Source organism: Myotis daubentonii, chromosome 2 (genome assembly GCF_963259705.1).
Source record: "Myotis daubentonii chromosome 2, mMyoDau2.1, whole genome shotgun sequence".
Taxonomy (NCBI): domain Eukaryota; kingdom Metazoa; phylum Chordata; class Mammalia; order Chiroptera; family Vespertilionidae; genus Myotis; species Myotis daubentonii.
In genome coordinates, this window is record NC_081841.1 from 181,429,457 (window position 1) to 181,450,333 (window position 20,877).

Sequence of the window (20,877 nt, forward strand, 5' to 3'; positions counted from 1 at the left end):
TGTGCACTGGGACTAGGTTTGAGAAGTGCTCATCTAGAAGGCTCAGAAGTAGAATAATAGAGCTGTCTGTCTCTAAGTCAAATTGAAACCAGCTGTTTGAATCTATAGGCCATTACACCTCTCTAGGTTCCACTTTCCATACCTTAAAAATGAAGGGCTTAGTTTATACCTTTCATTACAAAACATTATGATTCTGTCATAATCAGGCTGTGGGAACTGCTGCCTTCATGAGTGAACTGGAAAACACATCTTGATTCAAACAGATGCCAGAAGCTCAATTAGGCCCTCCCTTTCTTCTTCAAGTGGGGTGTATTCATGTGGGGACTCAGGGGGACCAGTCACAGAGTAAAATGGCCTACTTTCCTGGGATGGCAATTTGGGGAGAAACTATTATTTTTCGGTTTAACAATAATGACTATATTGTGGAGTAAAATGCAACATCTGCATGAAACTTAAAGCTAAAACACAAGGCTTCAAGTAAGTTTCACTCTTCCCTGCAGTGAATGAGGACTGAGCGCTCAGACTTCCCAAAAGTGCAAATGGATCATAATGTAGTGAAAGTCAGAGTGAAAATTTCATAGTTTTCCCTTTGGGTTTGTTTCTTTATTCCTTTTCTTTATTCCTACCTTCCTTCCTTCCTTTCTTTCAAATCTGTTCGTGATGGGTTTACAGAGACGTCTCATAAAAATTTTCTCCAAAACAAAAATTTACTCCAAAAGATGTTCTACACCATATTGGAAAACACAAAGAGACAATTTTTATATACAGAAAAAAAAAATCATCCCTCTGTCATCTCTGCCAAACCTTCCATGCGGATGTAACACCGTTGAATGTTAATCTCTGCTTACTTCGCTACCTCAGAGGTGTGACTAAATGGAACAACGTGCGAGTGGTGGAGCTTTTCATCGTTAAGTGATGAAGAAACAGCAGACAGACATCAGCAGATGCTCAGTGGACACTGGGACGTGTGGAGTGTAACGTCCAGCCCACAATGATATGGTTTTTGCACCAACATGAGCAGCCACATTTCAAACGGTGCATGTGGCAGACAGAAGTAGCAATGGTGCGTATGGGCCTTGGAAATGTGTCGCATGCACAGTCAGGGGAGTAGATCTTATCTTGGGCCTTCGCTGATTATCAATCAAAGCATCAAAGAGCTAAAAGCGCTCTCATCCTCATTTTCACAGATTTGATTTAAAAAATAAAATAGCTTCCCTCTAGAGACCAAACCTTACTCAGCTTTTATCGGCCAGAAACACATGCCGTCTGAAGCAATGCACCTGGTAAATGGGATTTTACTTGACTGGGGCTGTCATAAATGAGAACGAGGTCCTACATGGGTCAGTGGTTTGTGGAGTCCATATTAGCACTGTCTTTTACATTGTCTGTTTGATCCTAGCACTGTCCCTGAGAGAAAGGTATGAGCAGGGAGCAACATTATCCTTTAACTACAGGATTAAATATCTGGGGCTCAGAGAGGTGATAAGATTTGTCCAAAGTGCCCAGGCTAGTTAGGTGCTCAGCACTTGCGTGTCTGACTCCTAGAACCTGTTCTTTGAGGGCCACCCTGCGTCCTGGTGGACACACTTGTGATGTATGGGTGGCCACCGAGAGGGGAGAGGAAACTGAGTCAGCTCAGCAAACCTGTTGGAGCCTCTGGGTGTCCCCTCGTCCTGCTGACCAGTCCTTGGTCAGTATATTAGGGCAATCTTCAAATGACCGTGTGTTAAACATTTTTAAAATAAAAATACTATAAAACTGGCAGGACAGCACTCAACAGCTTACTCTAACCGGGTAGCTCAGAGTGCAAGCAAGTGACAGTCAAGTGTCCTTTGGCCACTCTAGCTGTGGGACACTAAGGAGGTAACTAACCCTTTGAAAACCTTAGTTTTCTGAATAGGAAAGGAGGTCTTGAACTAGATGACTTCTAATAATCAATAAGTCTATGGTATGTCTGCATCTACACATTCCCCAGGTAATAAACATTACTTTGCACAAACACCAAACATATATCTTCTTGTTCCCCTTCCTTCTTCAACCTAAGGTCATACTACCTCTGCCACCACAACCCTGTCCCCCCTGACAAAACACAAATAGACCTGAATCACCAATCCTACTGGCCATACCACCTGAGCCAGACTGTCTCCCAGTCTTGTCTCATTTTTAAGTATAAATGGACCCAAATATAATTCCAGAACCTGAGAGAAACACCAACAAGTGAAATAAACTATCTATATATATAAAAGCCTCAGTGGCTGTTAAGATCAAATGACTGGATGACTGGCCAGTAGCTATGATGCACACTGACCCAGACCTTGCTGCTGTGGCCCTGACAGCCCCGAATCTGGTTCACCCACACCCCAGACCCAGACAAAAGGGAAGAGGGAGCCTGATTCCTTATGGAATCAGCCGTTGATTAGCTTGCTGCTGGGGCCAACCTCCCGTAGTCCCTCCCCCCAGCAGGCTGCAGCCCCTCCCTCCCCCAATTGGCCCCAATCGCCAGCCAGGCCAAGTGACCCCACCCATGCACAAATTCGTGTACCCGGCCTCTAGTTTGAATATAATATGTGAACTTTATAAGGACACAAATCTTACTATTAAGCTGGTAATTCCTCTGCAAATTGTTTCATAATGTTAGGATCGTCCAGCCAAATGAAGCATTTTATTTACACATAGGACTACTTTTCATTGAAAATTGAACACATAAAATATAAATCTATGTACAGCAGTCTACATCTTTTGAAATATAAATATGGTTCAACTTTGACTTCTTTAAGCATCTCTACTTCAATGGAAAGCCTTCTTTTCCGATTGCTATTTATCTTCACAAAGCACACGAGTCATCCCTACCTTAGAAGAGTCTGAACTTTTCATGTACGGCTCCGCGCCGTGCGTGATGCTCCCCTGGAGGACCTTTTCGATTCTAGCCACGAGAAATATATCTGGATGAGGACAGGTGACTGAAAATATTCCCTAGGGGACAAAACATTTTCTTCAGTAAATAGAATTCTCAGCCACATTAAACAAATCCCATAAATATTAAAGGTTCTAAAGCAGCAAAGAAGGGTGAAACCGTTTAGCTATTAAGAAGCACCCAGTGCCAAACTGGTTAACTGATCAATAGTTCATCAACTGCTCAAATAGGCTTTTGATGGGGGAGGCAGTTTAGAAAAAAGAACTGAGAAATCCAAAGCCACTTCTCTCAGCTTGCTTTTACAAAGTCTCTATGTGTTTACATAGCATGTGCAAGCTACGGCTTGGTGTCATGACCGCTGGGCTCAGGTCCCCACCTGCTTCGGATACTGCATGGCGGCTTCATGGAGGATGTCCGGAAGGGTGGGCGAGCTCTGCCCGCTGCCATTCATCAGAGCCGAGGACGGGGTGGCCAGCATCTGCCTCACTGAGAAATGGTTCAGGTCCACGTGGAAATCGGCAGAAATCTTCCGGTTGCACTTTATGTCAAACAGGGATAGAGTGACAAAGAAAGGCTCTACCTGAGCAAAACAAAACAGAACAGTCCAGACCATCACTCAGGCTCAAAGAAGAAATGACTGGACTTATTTATGATTGTGGCTATAAATTCCCGCTAAAGAGAAACAGACTCGATCTCCATCCTTTGTGACAAACATCCTGTCCCCACAGGCTAAACAAGCCCCCACATCCTGACCTAAACATTGTACCTCCTTGATACCAAGAACTAGAATTTCATGTCTGCACTGTAATGGGAACAACTGAAACCTCTGGGTGTTTTTTTTTAAGGAAATCTTTTTTAAAAATTACATTTGTAGTGGGTCCTTCTTCATTTTCGGCAACACAGCATTGCAAATTGAAAGACAGATCATTGCACTTGACAAGAATTCTTTTTCCAAACTTCTCTTCAAATGGCTTCACTTCTGGTTCAGCTGATGGTAAATCAAGCTTCTTAAAAAAAAAAAAATGCAAACATGTAAATACATTGTGCTTGCATTAAAAAAATCGCATAATAATTGTACCCTAAAGAAACTGCCATATGGAAAAGCCATATACACGATTACTCACAATAGTGTTACTATTTTATAAGTTTATACAGTTTATAAAAATGGTCAAAAATGATGGTATATCTACTTGATGGATTATCATGCAGAGTTTAAAAATTATGGTTATGAGCAACTCAGTGTCCATCAACAGATGAATGGATAAACAAAATGTCATATATACATACAATGGAATAGCATTCAGCCATAAAAAGAAATAAAATTCTGACACAATCTACAGCATGGATGGATCATAAAACATTAAGCTACATGGAATAAGCCAGACACAGAAGGATAAATATTGTATGGTTTCACATAAATGAGATTCCTAAAATAGGCAAGTTCACAAAGACAGAAGGTAAAATAGAGGTTACTAGGGGTGAGGGGAAGGAGGCCTGGGAAGTTATTGTTTAACGGATAAAGAGTTTCTGTTTGGGATGATGAAAAAGTTCTGGAAACGGATAGTGGTGACAGTTGCACAGCACTGTAAATGTTCTTAACCCTAAACTGCACATTTAAAAAGGGTCAAAATGGTAAATTTCATGTTATCTATACTTTATCACAACAAGTAAAATATTGTCAAAATATATATGGTTATGAAGCCTGTGAAGAAACACAGAAAAACATTTATTATTAAAGTTAAGTGGGGGGAAAGAAGTTCTATAAAAAGACTATAAATGAAGAGGGAGAAATATAGAAGGAAATACTGCAGAACCATTGTCCCCCCAGAGCCACCCTACTATGGGCAGCCCTGTGGTCCTCGCCACACTGTGCCTTGGATTTTGCTGGGACACCAATGTGGATCACACGCACTACAACTTGGGGTTGAACTTGAGCAAGTCAGAAAATATCACTGTCTGCTGGGCATCTGCAGTGATACCTGTTCTTTTCTGACTATTATTTTGTGGGGTGAATTACATGTTCTTTGTAGACCAGAGAATGTCTTTGGATAACTCTCAATTTTCAACACTCAATTGAATATCAAATATTCACAATGGTTGGGCTACACAATGAGATTACAGCCTGTTTTTATTTTTCCTTTTCCCCTTGAATTTTCTATAGTGTTGTTATATTGCTTGTCAATCCAAAATAAACAAATAAATAAACAACCTGTCAAAGGCTTTATTTTCGAACTTGGTTTTAAACATTAAAATAGTTCCTACCTGGGCATCCGGGTCCAAGTAAAAAAGTTTAACTCTGCTTTCACTTTTCAGTTTGATTTCTGCTTCTCGGGTACTCTGGTAACAAGATAAACAAAAAAATATAAATTACATTTAAAAATAGCCCTTTTCTGACAGGGGTATCCCAGTTTGTTTGAAAGCCACCCCCTCCTGAAGCGCCAGGCTGCCAGACGACTCTGCCCTCAGCTTGGAGAGTCTGCCTGTCAAGGAACCAGGATGGAGCACACAGTGAGAGTGCGGCGGGGGCGGGGGGAGAAGGGGTGTCAATATCTGATCCCTGACCTTATGAAGCTGACAATCAAATGGAGAGCCAAAAACAATACAAAGAAAGCAAAAGAGAATAATTAAGCATTCCTATCAAGCAAGGCTTCATAATGTAATTGAATAGGGGCTGGGCTTTGAACATAGCGGTGGAATTTAGATAGCAAAAAGGAGGACAACAAACATTTCAGGCTGAATGAAGAGGATGCACAACATGGATAGACAGATACTGTCTGTGAAAATGAGCCCAGGTGGCAGAAAAATTTAGGGCCCACTTAAGACCGAGGGTACAAGCAACGGAAGAGAAAGGAATGCGTTTTGAACGGCAGGATGGAGAACATGATGGCAGATACTGAAGGACAGCCACAGGTGTTTGTGGCAGGGAGGGGGCACTGTTGATTCATTAAAAAAATATTTATTGGGCACCTACTGTGTATCAGGGACTAGGGACACAAATATAAATGAAACAAAGTCCCTGCCCCTAAGGAACACTAGCTGGGAAGACAGGATATACATAGGCAATAAAAATGGCAAAAGAAAGCATAGGGACAGTGAAATCTAGCCTGGACTGGGAGGAGGCAGTCAGGAAAAAGCTCCCGGAGGAAGACCCATCTTGAAGGACCAGAACATTTGGGTAGGAAAAGACAGAGGAGCATTCTAGGAGGAGGTACTGCAAGGACAAAGGTGCAAGTCATACCTGAGCAGTTACCAAACCATTCGTTATGACGGAATGCGGGGATTTGTATGTTAAAGACTGGAGATTCCATTCAAAATCCAAATAAATCCCACAGTATTTTAAGCAAAGGAGTAAAATAACCAGTTCCGCATTTCAGAAGCATCCCTCGGGGAGGGCTGAGGAAATGGATTTAAAGAGGGAAAGATGAGGAAGCCACATGATCCTTCCTGAGCATCACAGCCGCCCCTCAGTTGCACAGCAAGACCCATAACCAACTCCAGGATCCTAGCCTGAGAAGCCAGTAACTAAGATGGATAATTCAAGAGGAAGAACAAGTCTGTGGAGAAGGAGATGAATTAGAGTTCGAAGATGTATCTGGGATTTCCAACTGGAAATACCCAGCAGACAGCTAGAGATGAAACTTGAGTACAAAGTAGGGATGAAGGCTGGAATCACAGACTTGGAGAAGAGGCCATTGAGACATATGGTGGCAGAGGTGGGGGCTGCAGAAGTGGGAGTGGGAACAGAAAGAAGAAAACTCTAACATTATCACAAGACCTACGTCATCTCCAGCCACATTATTTCTCACACCTGGTGCCTCTAATCTGTATTCTGTTCGTTTTGTTACTCTGAATCTCAATGGTTAAATCTATACATTTACAGAGTCAGAATAGGATGTCCTCTCTCACATGCTCCTTTCTGCAAAAACCACATGTCACATCGTCACACCTCAGCATGGGAGGGGAACAGAAAGAAGAAAACAGGATGGAGACATATAAAAGAAGAAAATCAACAACCTGCCCAAAATAGACTCAAAGCATCCTGATGTTGCTACTAATATCCAAGAGATAGAGTCTCCACTGGAGAAACCACTGAAAGAAGGGACCACTTTAGAGGTAAAAATAACCTAAGAGTTTATAATCCACCTTACATACACTGACAGCTCTGCTATGAGACAGATGAAAGCAAACTCAGCTTCTTAAAGTGCCTCCCATCCCTCCCAAAGCCCAGGATGCATCAAACAGAAGAGATGCCCGATAAATAGTGTTTGAAGAAATTACCAAGTAAAGCCTAGACCGTAAGAAAATGAGGCTTGGGAGCAGCAGGGCTTTGCCCCTGAGCCAGGGAATAATAAGTATCTGGAAGCATCATGATGATAAAATGCGTATTTATTGATAATAGCAAACATCTCTATACTGGGTATCATTCTAAGTGCACATTTAAATTTTGTACAAACTTAGGAGGCGGGCACTATTACTGTCCTTGTTTAAAATAGAAGACACTGAGGCTTCTGTGGTAAATGCTTTGCCTTGGAACTCACAAATCAAATGGAAGCCTGGATTCTGAGGCAGTCAGGCTTCAGAGCTCAGACTCTTAATAGACAAGAAAAAAAACCAAACAGATAAAGAATATGAACAGGCCCGTCAGAAAATAATGTAAAGAAATAAATATATGAAAATATGAATAACATCGCTACCAAGCAGTGAAATACAAATCAAAGCAGTGAAACATCATTTTTCACTTTCTCTGGTGAGGATGCAGAAAAGTGGGAATGTGACTTATTTCAGCCTACTGGGAAAGTAACCTGTCAATATTTAAAGTATTAAAGATACAATAACCTCTGATCCAGAAATCCCACTTTGGAGAATTTCTCCTACTGAAATAAGAGTGCATGTATTTAAGCTCATAAATATATTATAATGTTTATTGTGTACTGTTTGTAGAGGCTAAAAACTGAAAGTAACCTAAATGTTCGTAAATAGTGAGATGGTGAACTAAAGTGAGCAATATCCATAGCTGGAATATCACGCAACTATGAAAATAAGTAAACTAGATTCAGGGGTAGCGATGAAATGTTTCTAAGTGATAGAATAAGTTGCAGAGCAACATATAGATCACGAGCATATTTTTAAAAATAATTAAAAACACTACCCGGGGGGCAAAAAGGGAGAAAAATGTGAGACATCTGTAATACTGTCAACAATAAAAAAATTAAAAACACTATGTTTATGTGTATGTTCCTATGAGCAACTGGTTTGGTGAGAGGAATTACGACAGGTTAATAGCATCGGTGTTCTCAGGAATGTGGCAATGGAGGACGAGGGAAAAAGTTATCTTTTCTTTATATAACTTTGGATATTTTTATTTTTGATGGCAAGCACATTTATTTTTACTTAAATTTTTGGTAAAGACAAAATAAATTCCTGTCATGTACTCTTACAATATAAAGGCCTACAAAATATAGCTATAAACAACAACAACAACTTATCCCACAGACTATGCCATCCTGCACTTCTCAAAGGGACAGAAGCCAGCTCTGCTCTTAAAATAACCTGTGGTTAGCTACTACTGTGAGGTAGGAAGAACTGGACTGGCACTTCCCCAAACCCTGTCGCTGCCATCCTACCCAGAGCCCATCTAATATTCTGGGTTCAGTCTAGAGGAAAAGGAGAGGAAAATGAAGAAAATGGACAATGACAGAGCTGTTCTCTGTAAAAACTGACCCTTGCTCAGAAGTCAAAGAAGAGAATGATTCCTCTATTCTTCCCACTTCTGTATACCCTAAGTTTAATCACTAATGACACCCTGACAATGTCCTCCCCCCCCCCGCCCTTGTCCTAAGAAATAATTATGGACCAAACATAATTATGGATCAAACATTTCAGAGTTTCAAGAAGGACTGCTGTAGGCCTACTTTATGTCCTCGGTTTACCTCTGAGCAAACAAAACAATCGGAGGTCAAAGACTATGGCCAACAGCGTTTCATTTTCAGAATTAGTTATCAGAATTATACTGTGTTGACTGTTGGCTCATTTAACCAAAATGGATTGGAATAGGAAAATTTAGCAAAATCCCTGGAGACCAGAATATATACTTTTAATTTAAAGAGCTGCCATGATTTGTTTCCACGACTTCCAAGATAGCCAACTCCCTGGAGAGCATTTTAGAACAAGGAGGCCCAAGAAAGGAACGCCAGCTGACCTCACAAACACAACCCTCGCTGAGTCCTTTGCATCATAATACAATCACACCGTTTTCTGGATTCAGAGGCAGAGAAGGCAGCATCTGTCACGGACCTTAGCCAAGGTGTCTGTGAAACTGTTTGGATTCTGACATGGACTGCTGCTTGGCAACCTGACCTTTACTCAAACTCGATGAGACTGTAGAGTCTGAGACACTATGCTTTATTCTGTGCTCAACTGTGGAAGATTTATCCAGAAAGGTAAGTTCATTGGCTAAAAAGAAGCTATACGGTATTTGGATATGAACAATTTTGGGTTAACATGAAACAATGCTTCTCTTTCAGAACCATATGGGGAGATCAAATTAAGATGAGTTGCTGTTCTCTGAGGGGGGAAAAAAGATCAAAAATAGGAAAGCTGTGGAGGAGAGAAATATAAGGTGGAAGCATGAGGATTTTCTTCATTCTGTCTTTACACAAGGCGGGATATATGTCCCTATGTTACCTAAGATAAATATAACCAGAGAAAGAAATTATTAAATAAATAGTAAGCAGGCTTACTAATCTCAGCATATTAACCCTAGACTTTGAAGGGTTAGCTAACTTTATGTTAATATAATCAATAAAAATCTTTAAAAGAGTAGGTACTCTGATACTATAAATGCCGTTATATTTACAACAAAGATGTTTGGTGCCATATTAGACAGCAGGAAGAGAAGAACAGGTATTGGGGTAAATGCAGCATGTCGCCTAGTAAAACAACAATAATGTTCCGTACTAATTGTCTAAACAACGTAAGGGCCAAGAATACACAAAATATTCTGAAAACCTAAGTTCATATCGTCATTACCACATGCAAAAGGCCCCTCCATTATATTCCAGAAGAGACTTCAGTTGTTTTTGTACTAAAACAACTTCCTGTCACTCATATCCTCTTTGGTCATGTCTCAGTCACAGTGGAAACAAAAGCCGGCAACATGATCAATGAAACAGAAAGAGGAGTTGACCAGAGAGGACCTGCCATTAAGTTACCCCTTTAAGGGCCTTCTGCCTGCCCCCATTGTTCTAGGCCTTTCTCTGAAATCTAAACTGTGTCCTGGTCCCCTGCTGGGCCCTTTCTTGCACCTTCCTTCCCTGGTACTGACCTCTTTCCTGCTTCAGCTCCTGAGTAAATTCCCTCCTTGCTCAGCTCTGCTTTCCGGCCTCTCTATTCTTCCCACTCCGTACTTTCATCTCAGATTCTCCCCTATGGAATCCATTCTTTCTAAAATTAGTTATTGGCTAACTTCCCTGCCTTTTTTTAACAGGTACGAATGATCACACACACACTGAAGGAGGTTGTGAACAGCCAAAACCACACTCACACTCGGGGCGCTGGGCTGTAAAGGAGCTGTGAGCGGGCACAGTGGGTGCCTGGGCCCCTCTCACTGTGCACCACAGAGGCACCACCTTGGACCCTGCCGCCTGCGAGCATGATGGCAGCACAATGAGTGAATGATAATACATTTCAATCTTCTTTATTTTCCTCTAAAACAGCGGTTCTCAACCTGTGGGTCGCCAACCTGTGGGTCGCGACCCCTTTGGGGGTCGAACAACCCTTTCACAGGGGTCGCCTAAGACCATCGGAAAACACATCTATAATTACATATTGTTTTTGTGATTAATCACTATGCTTTAATTATGTTCAATTTGTAACAATGAAAATACATCCTGCATATCAGATATTTACATTGCGATTCATAACAGTAGCAACATTACAGTTATGAAGTAGCAACGAAAATAATTTTATGGTTGGGGGTCACCACAACATGAGGAACTGTATAAAAGGGTCGCGGCATTAGGAAGGTTGAGAACCACTGCTCTAAAAAGTTACCTTTTGCCTCTTTCTACCTTCTTACATCAAAATAGCTTTAAAACACTTGAGAGCCGTGGGGGAGAGGAGGAAGCAATTAAGCCCGATATGCTGCTGCATTTTTCAGGCTTTGGCCATGACCCACCGTAAAAAATACATTTGCATCACAACCCAATGCACACACAACATCTGTATCTATACCTATAGCTATAAAGTAATGTCTATCATCATTTAAGGGAAGTGTACTTTCATATTCTCTATTCAATTCTACCCTTTAGAAAAAAAAAAATCTGGGTCACAAATGCTGAGCTGAAGAAGCCTGACACAGAGTGCACACTGTAGGATTCCATTCCTAGGACGGTCTAGAATAGCTGAGACCAGCCTCTGATGACAGAGGTCAAAAGAATGAGAAAGCCAGCTGGGAGGGGTTACAAGGCAGCCTGCTGGGTGCTGGAAATGTTCTCTATTGAGATCTGGGCGGTGGTTATGTGTGTGCACAAACGGGAAGTTCATCAAGCTGTATAACTGTACTTGAGAATTTTACTGTATGTAAGTTCTACTTCAATAAAAAAAAATTAAAAATACAAATAAAACAAATTGTAAGTAAGAAATGGAGGGAAGTTGAAACCAATTAAATTGATTTTAGCAACTAAAATAGCTTCAGTGAGGATGGTTTTTACCCACAGTTTGAAAATAGCTCCAGATATGTTATACACATATTTTAAAAAGAATACATATGTATTTTCATGTCAGACTTTTTTCTTTCTTTTTTATTTTATTTTTTTAAATATATTTTTATTGATTTCAGAGAGGGAGAGAAAGATAGAAACATCAATGATGAGAGAGTCATTGATCAGCTGCCTCCTTCCTGCATGCCCCACACTGGGGATCAAGCCTGCGACCAGGGCAAATGCCTGACCAGGAATCAAACCGTGACCTTCTGGTTCATAGGCTGATGCTCAACCACTGAGCCATAGCGGCTGGGCCATGGCAGACTTCTTTAGCTCAACATTATGTGACCCAGATTTTTTAAAGAATGTACATATGTATTTTATTTTTTAAAAAATCCCCCTACGTCTTAGGACCAAGGCATTCTAAATTATGCTGGCTAGGTAGTAGTATGCAATGAGAGAAGAATGGAGAGCACAACTCCTGTATGTCTTCACAGGAAACGATACAGATTTCTAATTAATCAACATTAGGTTCAAATAATATGAGTCTGCTCCTAGGGATCAATTGTGTTCACGCAGTAAGTGTAGAAAGTTGTGTTTTGAATTCTAGATTGCATTGCATATATTATCTGTTTCCACAAAGGTTTTGCTTTGAGAAATTATGAACCTCCAAACATCTAGAAATAAAATAGCTAATCTCAATGTAAAAAATATGATACACAGAAATTCATAACTCAAAAAAGCAAACACACACACCAAACTCTTCCCAGCCTAAAAGGTGGTTACAATGGTGGCACTAAAATTAGCTTTAATAGGCAGGTGCTAAAAAGATACTGTGGTAACAGTCAAGTCCTAAGAAAAACAATATTCTAAAGTCCTAGCCAGGGAGGGAGGTTTTACATTTTAGAAGAACCATGTTGTCTGAAGTAAAGGTCAGTGCTGAATGCTAGTCTATTTATAATTGTATATAGATAAACCACGTTTTCTATTATAGTGTTTAAGATGTGGGTGTGTGCAGTCTGTATTTCATTGTATTTTAGAAAAAAAAAAAGAATAGAAAGGCAGTAACAGAGCAAGAATATAAAGAGTTAGAGAAAACAAAGATAGTTCTCTCATTTAAAAAAGAAATCATTCGTAGATGCACACAAGGAGACAAATACAAGAATACTCACAGTAACACTGTAATAGAAAAACTGGGAATAATAGAACAGCTATGATAAATGCTTACACAATACAATAAGAAGATGAACTAGATCTATACACCAACTTGGATGGATCTCAAAACAATGCTGAATTGAAAATAAAAGCAAGGGCAGAATAATACATTACCATTTATATAACATTTTTAAACATATAAAACACAACCATATATATCATTATAACAGATACTAGTGGCCCAGTGCACAAAACTCGTGCACATTAAAAGGGAATTAATTAGAGGAAATATTTTAATATTGCTATTTGCCCTTTCTCTATAATAGAAGTGTCAGAGATGAAAGAACATTAGTAAAATGTATATAAAAATCTCGCTCCTGTCAGAGTATGGGGCACGCCGCGGGACCCAGAGTCAAGTCCCTGCCCACACACATGAGCCTCGAAAATGTGTGAGACCCAGACCCAGCTGGCCCCACCCCCATCAAGCCCCGCAGTGCGAGGTCAAAGCCTCAAGTACCCTGGCCCGGCGCCAGGCAGGGGGTGCAGCCTCAGGTCCCCTGTCAAGCCCCGCCAGGTGCAGGGCACGGCCTCAGGTCCCCTGGTGCCAGGGCAGGGGGCACGGCCTCAGGTCCCATGGCCCTGGTGCCAGAGGGTGCAGCCTCAGGTCCCCTGGCCCCGGCACAAGGGTCTGAGGGTGTGACAACCGTTTGCATATTAGCTCTTTATTATCTAGGATATTGGTAAAGATATGAAAGTAACCCCAGAAAACTCTTAATAGTGGTTGTTTCCGGTTGAGGTTGCAGGAGAATAAGGGAATGGATCAAGTATAATGTTTTAAAAAACCTTTATAATGTATTTTTTTTCTTTAAAAATATGGAAGCTAAAATTATAGTCATAGGTGTTGAATCTGAGAGGTGGGAATATAGTTGTTTTGTTCTCTGTGCTTTTCAGTAACTTGGAAGTTTCTCAAAATTATAAAAAACAGGTATAACTTCTTTTCTTTCAGAAAAACCCACGAACAATTAATAGAACACAGGCAACCCCACTTTGGTTTGTTGGCAAGATTCACACGGAACCATCATCTTGGCAATTGTGTCTTTTAACTTGAATAAGGGCTGCGTAAGTATTTTGTTCCCTTGGGAACATTAACCTGTGTGTTTTGGTTATTTCTTCAATGCTTATAATACAATATTAAATACTACGGAGGGAAATAGACTTAAAGCAGTGATTTTCAACCTTTTTCATCGCATGGCACACAGAAACTAATTACTAAAATTCTACAGCACACCAAAAAATGTTATATTTTTCTGTCGATGTGACAAAAAAATAAAAAGGTATAATTTTATTTAGTCGAACCAGAGAGCTATTGTTGTGTTGGCTGTTGGAGGTCAGTGCCCCTGATTAAACAGTCAGGTATTGGATGTTTTAAAAATTCTTGTGGCACACCAGTTGAAAATCACTGACAAAGAGTAATAAAAAAAAATACTTTGTAAGGCACTTTCTGGAAAACAGACTGAAATCAACTCAGGTGAGCAGTGTCTTTCACCTCAGCAAATATTAAAGTTAGAAAAGAGCGAGCAGTAACTACAATGTCATTTTAATGATTGACTATAATGTAACTGCTAATCATTTCAACAGATGCAATGAGAATTATTCCAGTATCATTCTATGAAGAGCAGAAGACTTAAGATGATGTTACCTTGACAAGTTCAGGCAGGTAGCTATCTAGACCGGAACCAGAACCTTCCAATTTGCTTTGTTCATCATCTAAAATGGCAAAACAGATAACCTGAGTCACTTGTAGATGAACATACATATATTTTTTAAAACAGGAGGAGGAAGGCCATTTCTCTACGTGCCCTAGAACACACTGAATTTCAACCCTGGATGCCCGTTAGAGACACTTTGGAGCTTAAAACACACACACACAACTCTGATGCCCAGGCCCACTGCTGAGAGTTCAAGATTTGACAGCTGGTACAGAATGGGCACTGTCTGATTAGAACAGATACTAGCCATGAACAGCCCACACGCCACTCCCATCAGGCGTGCTAAAAGTCAGGCCTCCCGGCACCACCCCAGGCCTGCTAAGTCAGAATCTTTGGTGGGACAAAGGAAAGAATATATTTTAAGAGTTCCCAGGCATTTTTAAGACATAAACAGGTTAAGAATCATCTGTCTAAAGAACAACAACAACAACAAAAACCCAACTGAACATATGAATTGTCAAGAAAATAGATTTCCCCCATCAATTTAATCAGAGGCTTCTCTGCCCATCTTAACTTAGTCTTGGAAGTTCCAAACAATATGATTAATGATCATGGTAACAACGATAGCTAGGATTTTAAGTGCTGACCCTATGCTAGGAACTAGACATACATTATCTTATTTAATCTTCCCATTAACCAACAAATTACATTTTTTATTCCCATTTCACAGGTGAGTAAAGCAACACTCAGAAAATGTAAGCAGCTTGCCCAAGGTCTCACAGCTGAAAAACTGTATATATTGCTGGGATTCAAACTCAAGTCTTCCTTTCTGCTTCCAAAGCTGTGGTTCTTCCAATCACATGATTTCCTTATAAAAATAATGTCAGGGTAATAAATTTCAATGTGACAAAAACCTTTTTTGGACAGGCCGTCTGTAAAAAGCTCACATCTGTCTGACCTGTCATTACGGATGCAAAATACCTGTCTACTTTCCACACCTTCTGTCAGAAATAAAGGACACTCACAGAGTGTGCCTGTGCCCGGGGGAAGCTGGATCTGCCTACCTTCATGAGAGTCTCCATTTCGCCTTTCTTGCATTGCAGCTTCGAAGTTGAGCTGGAGAATCTTGTTTAGAATTGTGATCCATTCTTCCATTTCCACTTCACTGTCTGCTGCCAAAAGATAACTACTTTTGTCCTGCATCTTCAGCTCAAAAGCAAAACGCCTGACTTTGTTGTTCTGAAATGGAAAATAAAAGGGTAACGAGACATATGTTAAAAGGATTGGGACGGCCTTAATAAGTTTTCTCGTTATTATTTGCTGGTGGATGCTATCACGTTGGCATTTGCTGACAAGCCTCCTCCCCATAAAACACTGACTATCCACCTTCCCTGCTTTCTTTCCTCCATAGCTCTGTTTTTCCATCTGACACATTCCCTAGTTCACATAGTCATCTGATTTGCTGTCTGTTCACCGCCAATGGAATGGAAGCTCGTCAGGGCAGAGAATTCTTTTGCTCAGGGCTACATCCCCATTTCTAGAATACTGCCTGGAAAATACTATAGGCTCTTGAGAGATATTTGAACGAATGAAATTTCACTGAAAGTTTTCAATTCCCTTAGCTCCTATTTTTTTTTTAAATGAACTAGTGGGTGGTATTACATTTTTAAAATCCAGCCATTACCTATCAATATGCTCGATTTCCTTATCTAGAACTTTCTCATCACTGATGAGTCCCAAAAGGTATTGGGGCACTTCCCCTTCCTTCATGCCTGTGGTTTTATGCCTCTGAAAGGGTGTCTGACTCAAAGTATAAAAACAGTAGTTCATGTGCATTAAATGATGAAGGATGACTATGCCAGGGTTTCTCCAGCTCTGTACTACTGATGTTTGGGGCTCATAATTCTTGTGTGGGAGCGTCCTATGCATTGTAGGTGTTTTATTAAACGTCCCCATTAGATGCCAGTAGCATTCCCCTCTAGTTGTCAAGATCAGAACATGGCTCTAGATATTACCAAACATCCCCTGGGGGTGACTGCATTAGATAGCGATCAAGCTCTAAGGACCATGGCACAAGATTCCTTGTGGGTCCAGGCTGAGGGAAATCACAAACTCCTGCCACCTGTTCAGGGCAGAGCTGACCCCTCACCCACTAAAATTCTAGCTGGTTAGCTGTAGTCCCTGTGGGGGCTCCTGAACGCAGGTCTCAGGGACAGGGCCACCATCCCAAAGGCATCTTCGTGCAGTTCTCAGAAATATGAAGGAGAGAGCCGCTCCGGGCAAAGCCACACAAACTACTATACACAGACTGCATGCTGTGGGCGCCCTAATTGCTGCCCTGGACCTCACTTACACTTCACTTCAAGGCAAGAATCAGAGTCCAAGTCTGGAAGAGAAATGAGTTTTCTTTCCTCCACATTCCTCACATACTCACAATTATGAAAAGTGAAAAGTTAAAAGGGGGGCAGGAGGAGACATTAGGCCTTGATCCTGGATTATTCCTGTTTCCTTATCTATAAAACAACTATAATCACTCCAAGCTTCTAAAATACTTTTAGGGCTTAACAGTCTAACCTGGATTCCATTCAGGTCCATTTTAAAAATTTACTTTAGGCATTTCTTTGAACTCATAGCATTAATCAACTAATTTTGCAATAATATCCAATAGCAATATATTCTTTTAAAACCCCAACACACTTCAACCACAACTTTTGGAGCTTAGTTTACAATAAATGTGAATGAAAACAAGCGCTTTTAAATTTTTGAAGCCTTAGATACAATTCATTAAATGAAAAACACCATCAGCCATTTCTGCAAAAAGAGTATGAAGGATGAGATGTCCACTGAAATCAGAACCTTCGGTTCTAAAATGCACTCCATAGTGAATGATAGCCCAGCATGCTGTGCTTATAAATAAATCATTTATGCACTGTGCTGAAGATGGGCACCAAAACTCCTATAAAACCAAGTAATTACTTCCTACTTTCCAAATGCCAGAACATTCAACTAAAAAGTAACTTGAAAAGTCTCTCAACTTAAAAATATAAATCAAACTCCTACTTGGGAGTCCCACACAAGAAGTTAATTTGCTATCACTGGCAATTCACTCTGGTACTCCTTACTATACACTCTGATTAAACATACTTTGATATAATTTGGTTTCTACAGTGGCAGCTTTTAGGTGAAGGTTGGGTTACCAGCCAGGAGATAGCCACATGCCAATTAGCTGATGGCGTACAATAATTTTCAGTGAACGTTAAGTGATGCTATCCTCTTGAACGAGGGCCCAAATACGCTTTCGCGTATTCCACCCCATCCCATTTTATTTTTATTTTTTATTTTTGCAGGTTTTTTTCTTTTAAATATATATTTTATTAATTTTTTTACAGAGAGGAAGGGAGAGGGATACAGAGTTAGAAACATTGATGAGAGAGAAACATCAATCAGCTGCCTCCTGCACACTCCCTACTGGGGATGTGCCCACAACCAAGGTACATGCCCTTGACCGGACTCGAACCTGGGACCCTTGAGTCCGCAGGCTGATGCTCTATTCACTGAGCCAAACTGGTTACGGTGCAGTTTTTGTTTTTTAAATTAGTTAGCAATAATTAAGAGCACCAAGGTTTAACTAAAATTCTGTATTTTATCTTCAATTTGCCCTTCTTGAAAAAACCCAATGGCCTGGCAACCCTGAGCTGGTACTTCCACCCAGCAGTATCAGTCCTCTTTAAATGGGACCACCTGTCCCCAGTTTGTCCCAGTCCCAGTATTCCCTATTGCAGTGATGGCGAACATATGACACGCGAGTCAGAGGTGACACGCAAACTCATTTTTTTGGTTGATTTTTCTTTGTTAAATGGCATTTAAATATATAAAATAAATATCAAAAATATAAGTCTTTGTTTTACTATGGTTGCAAATATCAAAAAATTTCTATATGTGACACGGCACCAGAGTTAAATTAGGGTTTTTCAAAATGCTGACACGCCGAGCTCAAAAGGTTCGCCATCACTGCCCTATTGCTTCACAATCAGGCCTCTTCTTTCACTTAATTACCTGCTTAGCCCCTGAAAACATCTGAGTTAAGGCCACCAACTTCTACTGCTGGCCATGATGAAGTAACAGAGTCTGGATTTACTCTCCCATCATAACTACTAGAAAACTGGACAGAATAGAGGGAACAACTGTTTTCAGATATTTGACAACAGGGAGGGCAGGCCTGGGGTCCCTGAGAGAAGGGAAATAAATGAAGTGAGCCTCAGCACCACCTCACCTTTCTGCACGAGTACCTAGAGTTAATGAAGTGCCTTCAAATTCTAAGGTAAAATTTACCTTGAAAATCTTCATCCAGCCAAACTATTAGTCAAGTATAAATGCAAAAATAAAGATAGTTGCAGATATGCTAACCCTCAAAAAATTAACATCTTACACGCGATTCTTCAGGAAACTACTGGAGGATGTATTCCTCCAAAACAAGAAAGTAAATCAAGAAAGAAGACAGCATAGGATTCTCAAAACAGGGACTCCAATATAGGGACGGAGGTAAAGGGAATTTTCAGGATGGTAGCTGTGCAGAAGCTAAAAAGAGGAATTACATTTGATGCTTCATTAACATGGGTTTGAACTGCACCAGTCCACTTACATGTGATATTTGGGACAATGTGAAAAAACTTGCAGATGAGCTGCATAGCCTAAAATATGGGAAGTTAAGAAAAAGGTAGCTATATCATAAATGAATAAATTATATATAGATATTAGTCTATTTTATAATTTACTACTATCAAATATTCAGAAATCTATTATACAAAGTTAAAATTTATAAAAAATTCTTCACACGCTTAGAGACCATACATGGCACCATTCGTAGTTGAGCAAAATGTAAACAAACATAAAGATGCAGTATATATGTATAACACACAAATATGTGTTAATCAACTGTCTGTGTTATTGGTAAGGCTTCTGGTCAACAGCAGGCTATCACTAAACATTGAGGGAGTCAAAAGCTATGCATAGAGTTTAGACCCTACAGGCGGTTGGCGCCCATAAACCCAGTGCTATTCAAGGCTCAACTGCAGTCCAGATTAGAGCAGAGAGGAGGGTGGCAGGAGCTACAATCTCATCACTAGCACATAATGTCCACAACTGATGAATGAAGAATACAAACACTCCTTATCTAGCAATATGAAGACAAATCCAGAAAAACTAATGAAAAGAGTTGAAAATGATCATTTTAGGAGAGTGGAGAACGGGGGAGTAGGGCTGATGCAGGCAGGAATGTGGCTTTAGTGTTACCTTTCTGCACTGTCTGACTGTTTACATCAGATGAACAATTACTTCGATGAAAATGTAATTTAATTTTAAGTAAACAAGTATACCTGAGGGTCAGACCAGAGAGCTACGTGTCTAACCTTAACCACACTGGTTCCACAAAACAACCGTTCTTATAGAACTGAGATTCAGGCTGATGTCATTAGGCAACACTGAGTCATTTTAAGGAAGACTCCTCTGATAATGGTGACTGTATCTATTGTGAGGAGTTGTCAAGGAGACTGTTCATTAATCCCACAGTGTGCCCTCTGTATGAGCGCCCCCAAGAGAAATGCCTGAATGATCTTCATTCTGAGGCTGCTCAGGCAGCTTCTGACTAATTAGATTGTATCTATGGGTGCTGTGCGACTGCATGGGTCTCCAAGCTGGGAAGTATAGGGTCCAGTTGGTTGCCCACCTAATTAGGTCTTTGTAACATACTTTTTCCTTAATTCCACTTTATCTCCTCCCTACCCTGACTCTTTGTTTACCTTTCTGCTTTCAAACCCACTTGAAATTGATGGTGTTCTGTGTTTTATGAATCCTTGTAAGTTGCTGCCTGAAAAATGGCAGGGGAATGGCTGGATGGACGGATAGATGGGAAAACTTTCAAAGACAATTCTATAAAGGTATGGAAGGAGAATGCCCAATTGGTAAAAGCAGGTCTTTGGAAAAGGGAAAAATTGGGGTCAACGAGGACTTCCACATTATCTGTATTGCCTGATATTTATAATATGTACATATTCATATGTTATATATAATTTAAAAATTCTAAGAATAATTCTACAAGTGCAGCAGAACTAGGATAAAAATATCTAATACTAGCTGCTGACTGTTTGCCATGTGCCAGCACTGTCCTCAGCTCATGCATCTATTAATTAATCCTCTCAGAAACCAAATTCAATACTATTAACATCCCTATCTAACAAGTGAGGAAACTGAGGCACAGAGAGGTTAAGTAGTATCTCCAAGGTTACAGAGTGGGTAAGTGGGAGAGCAGGGATTTGAATTCAGTTTGAATCTTAAACTAATCTCTTGACCAATATACTACTCTGCCATTGGAACTACGATAAAAGTCATCACTGAAATG

General features: G+C 40.3%; 1 protein-coding gene across 20 annotated transcripts in view; it reads right to left on the bottom strand.

Annotated features, from left to right (window-relative positions):
* Window positions 1–20,877, bottom strand: part of DOCK9 (dedicator of cytokinesis 9) — a 257,697-nt gene that overhangs the window by 85,844 nt on the left and 150,976 nt on the right. For all 20 annotated transcript variants that reach the window (XM_059685010.1, XM_059685008.1, XM_059684999.1 and 17 more), the window contains 6 exons: window positions 15,545–15,719; window positions 14,471–14,538; window positions 5,177–5,251; window positions 3,781–3,921; window positions 3,291–3,494; window positions 2,851–2,973 (listed from right to left, as the gene is read on the bottom strand). In XM_059685010.1, coding sequence (XP_059540993.1) covers window positions 2,851–2,973; window positions 3,291–3,494; window positions 3,781–3,921; window positions 5,177–5,251; window positions 14,471–14,538; window positions 15,545–15,719 — 786 coding nt within the window. The remainder of the gene's footprint in view (window positions 1–2,850; window positions 2,974–3,290; window positions 3,495–3,780; window positions 3,922–5,176; window positions 5,252–14,470; window positions 14,539–15,544; window positions 15,720–20,877) is intronic.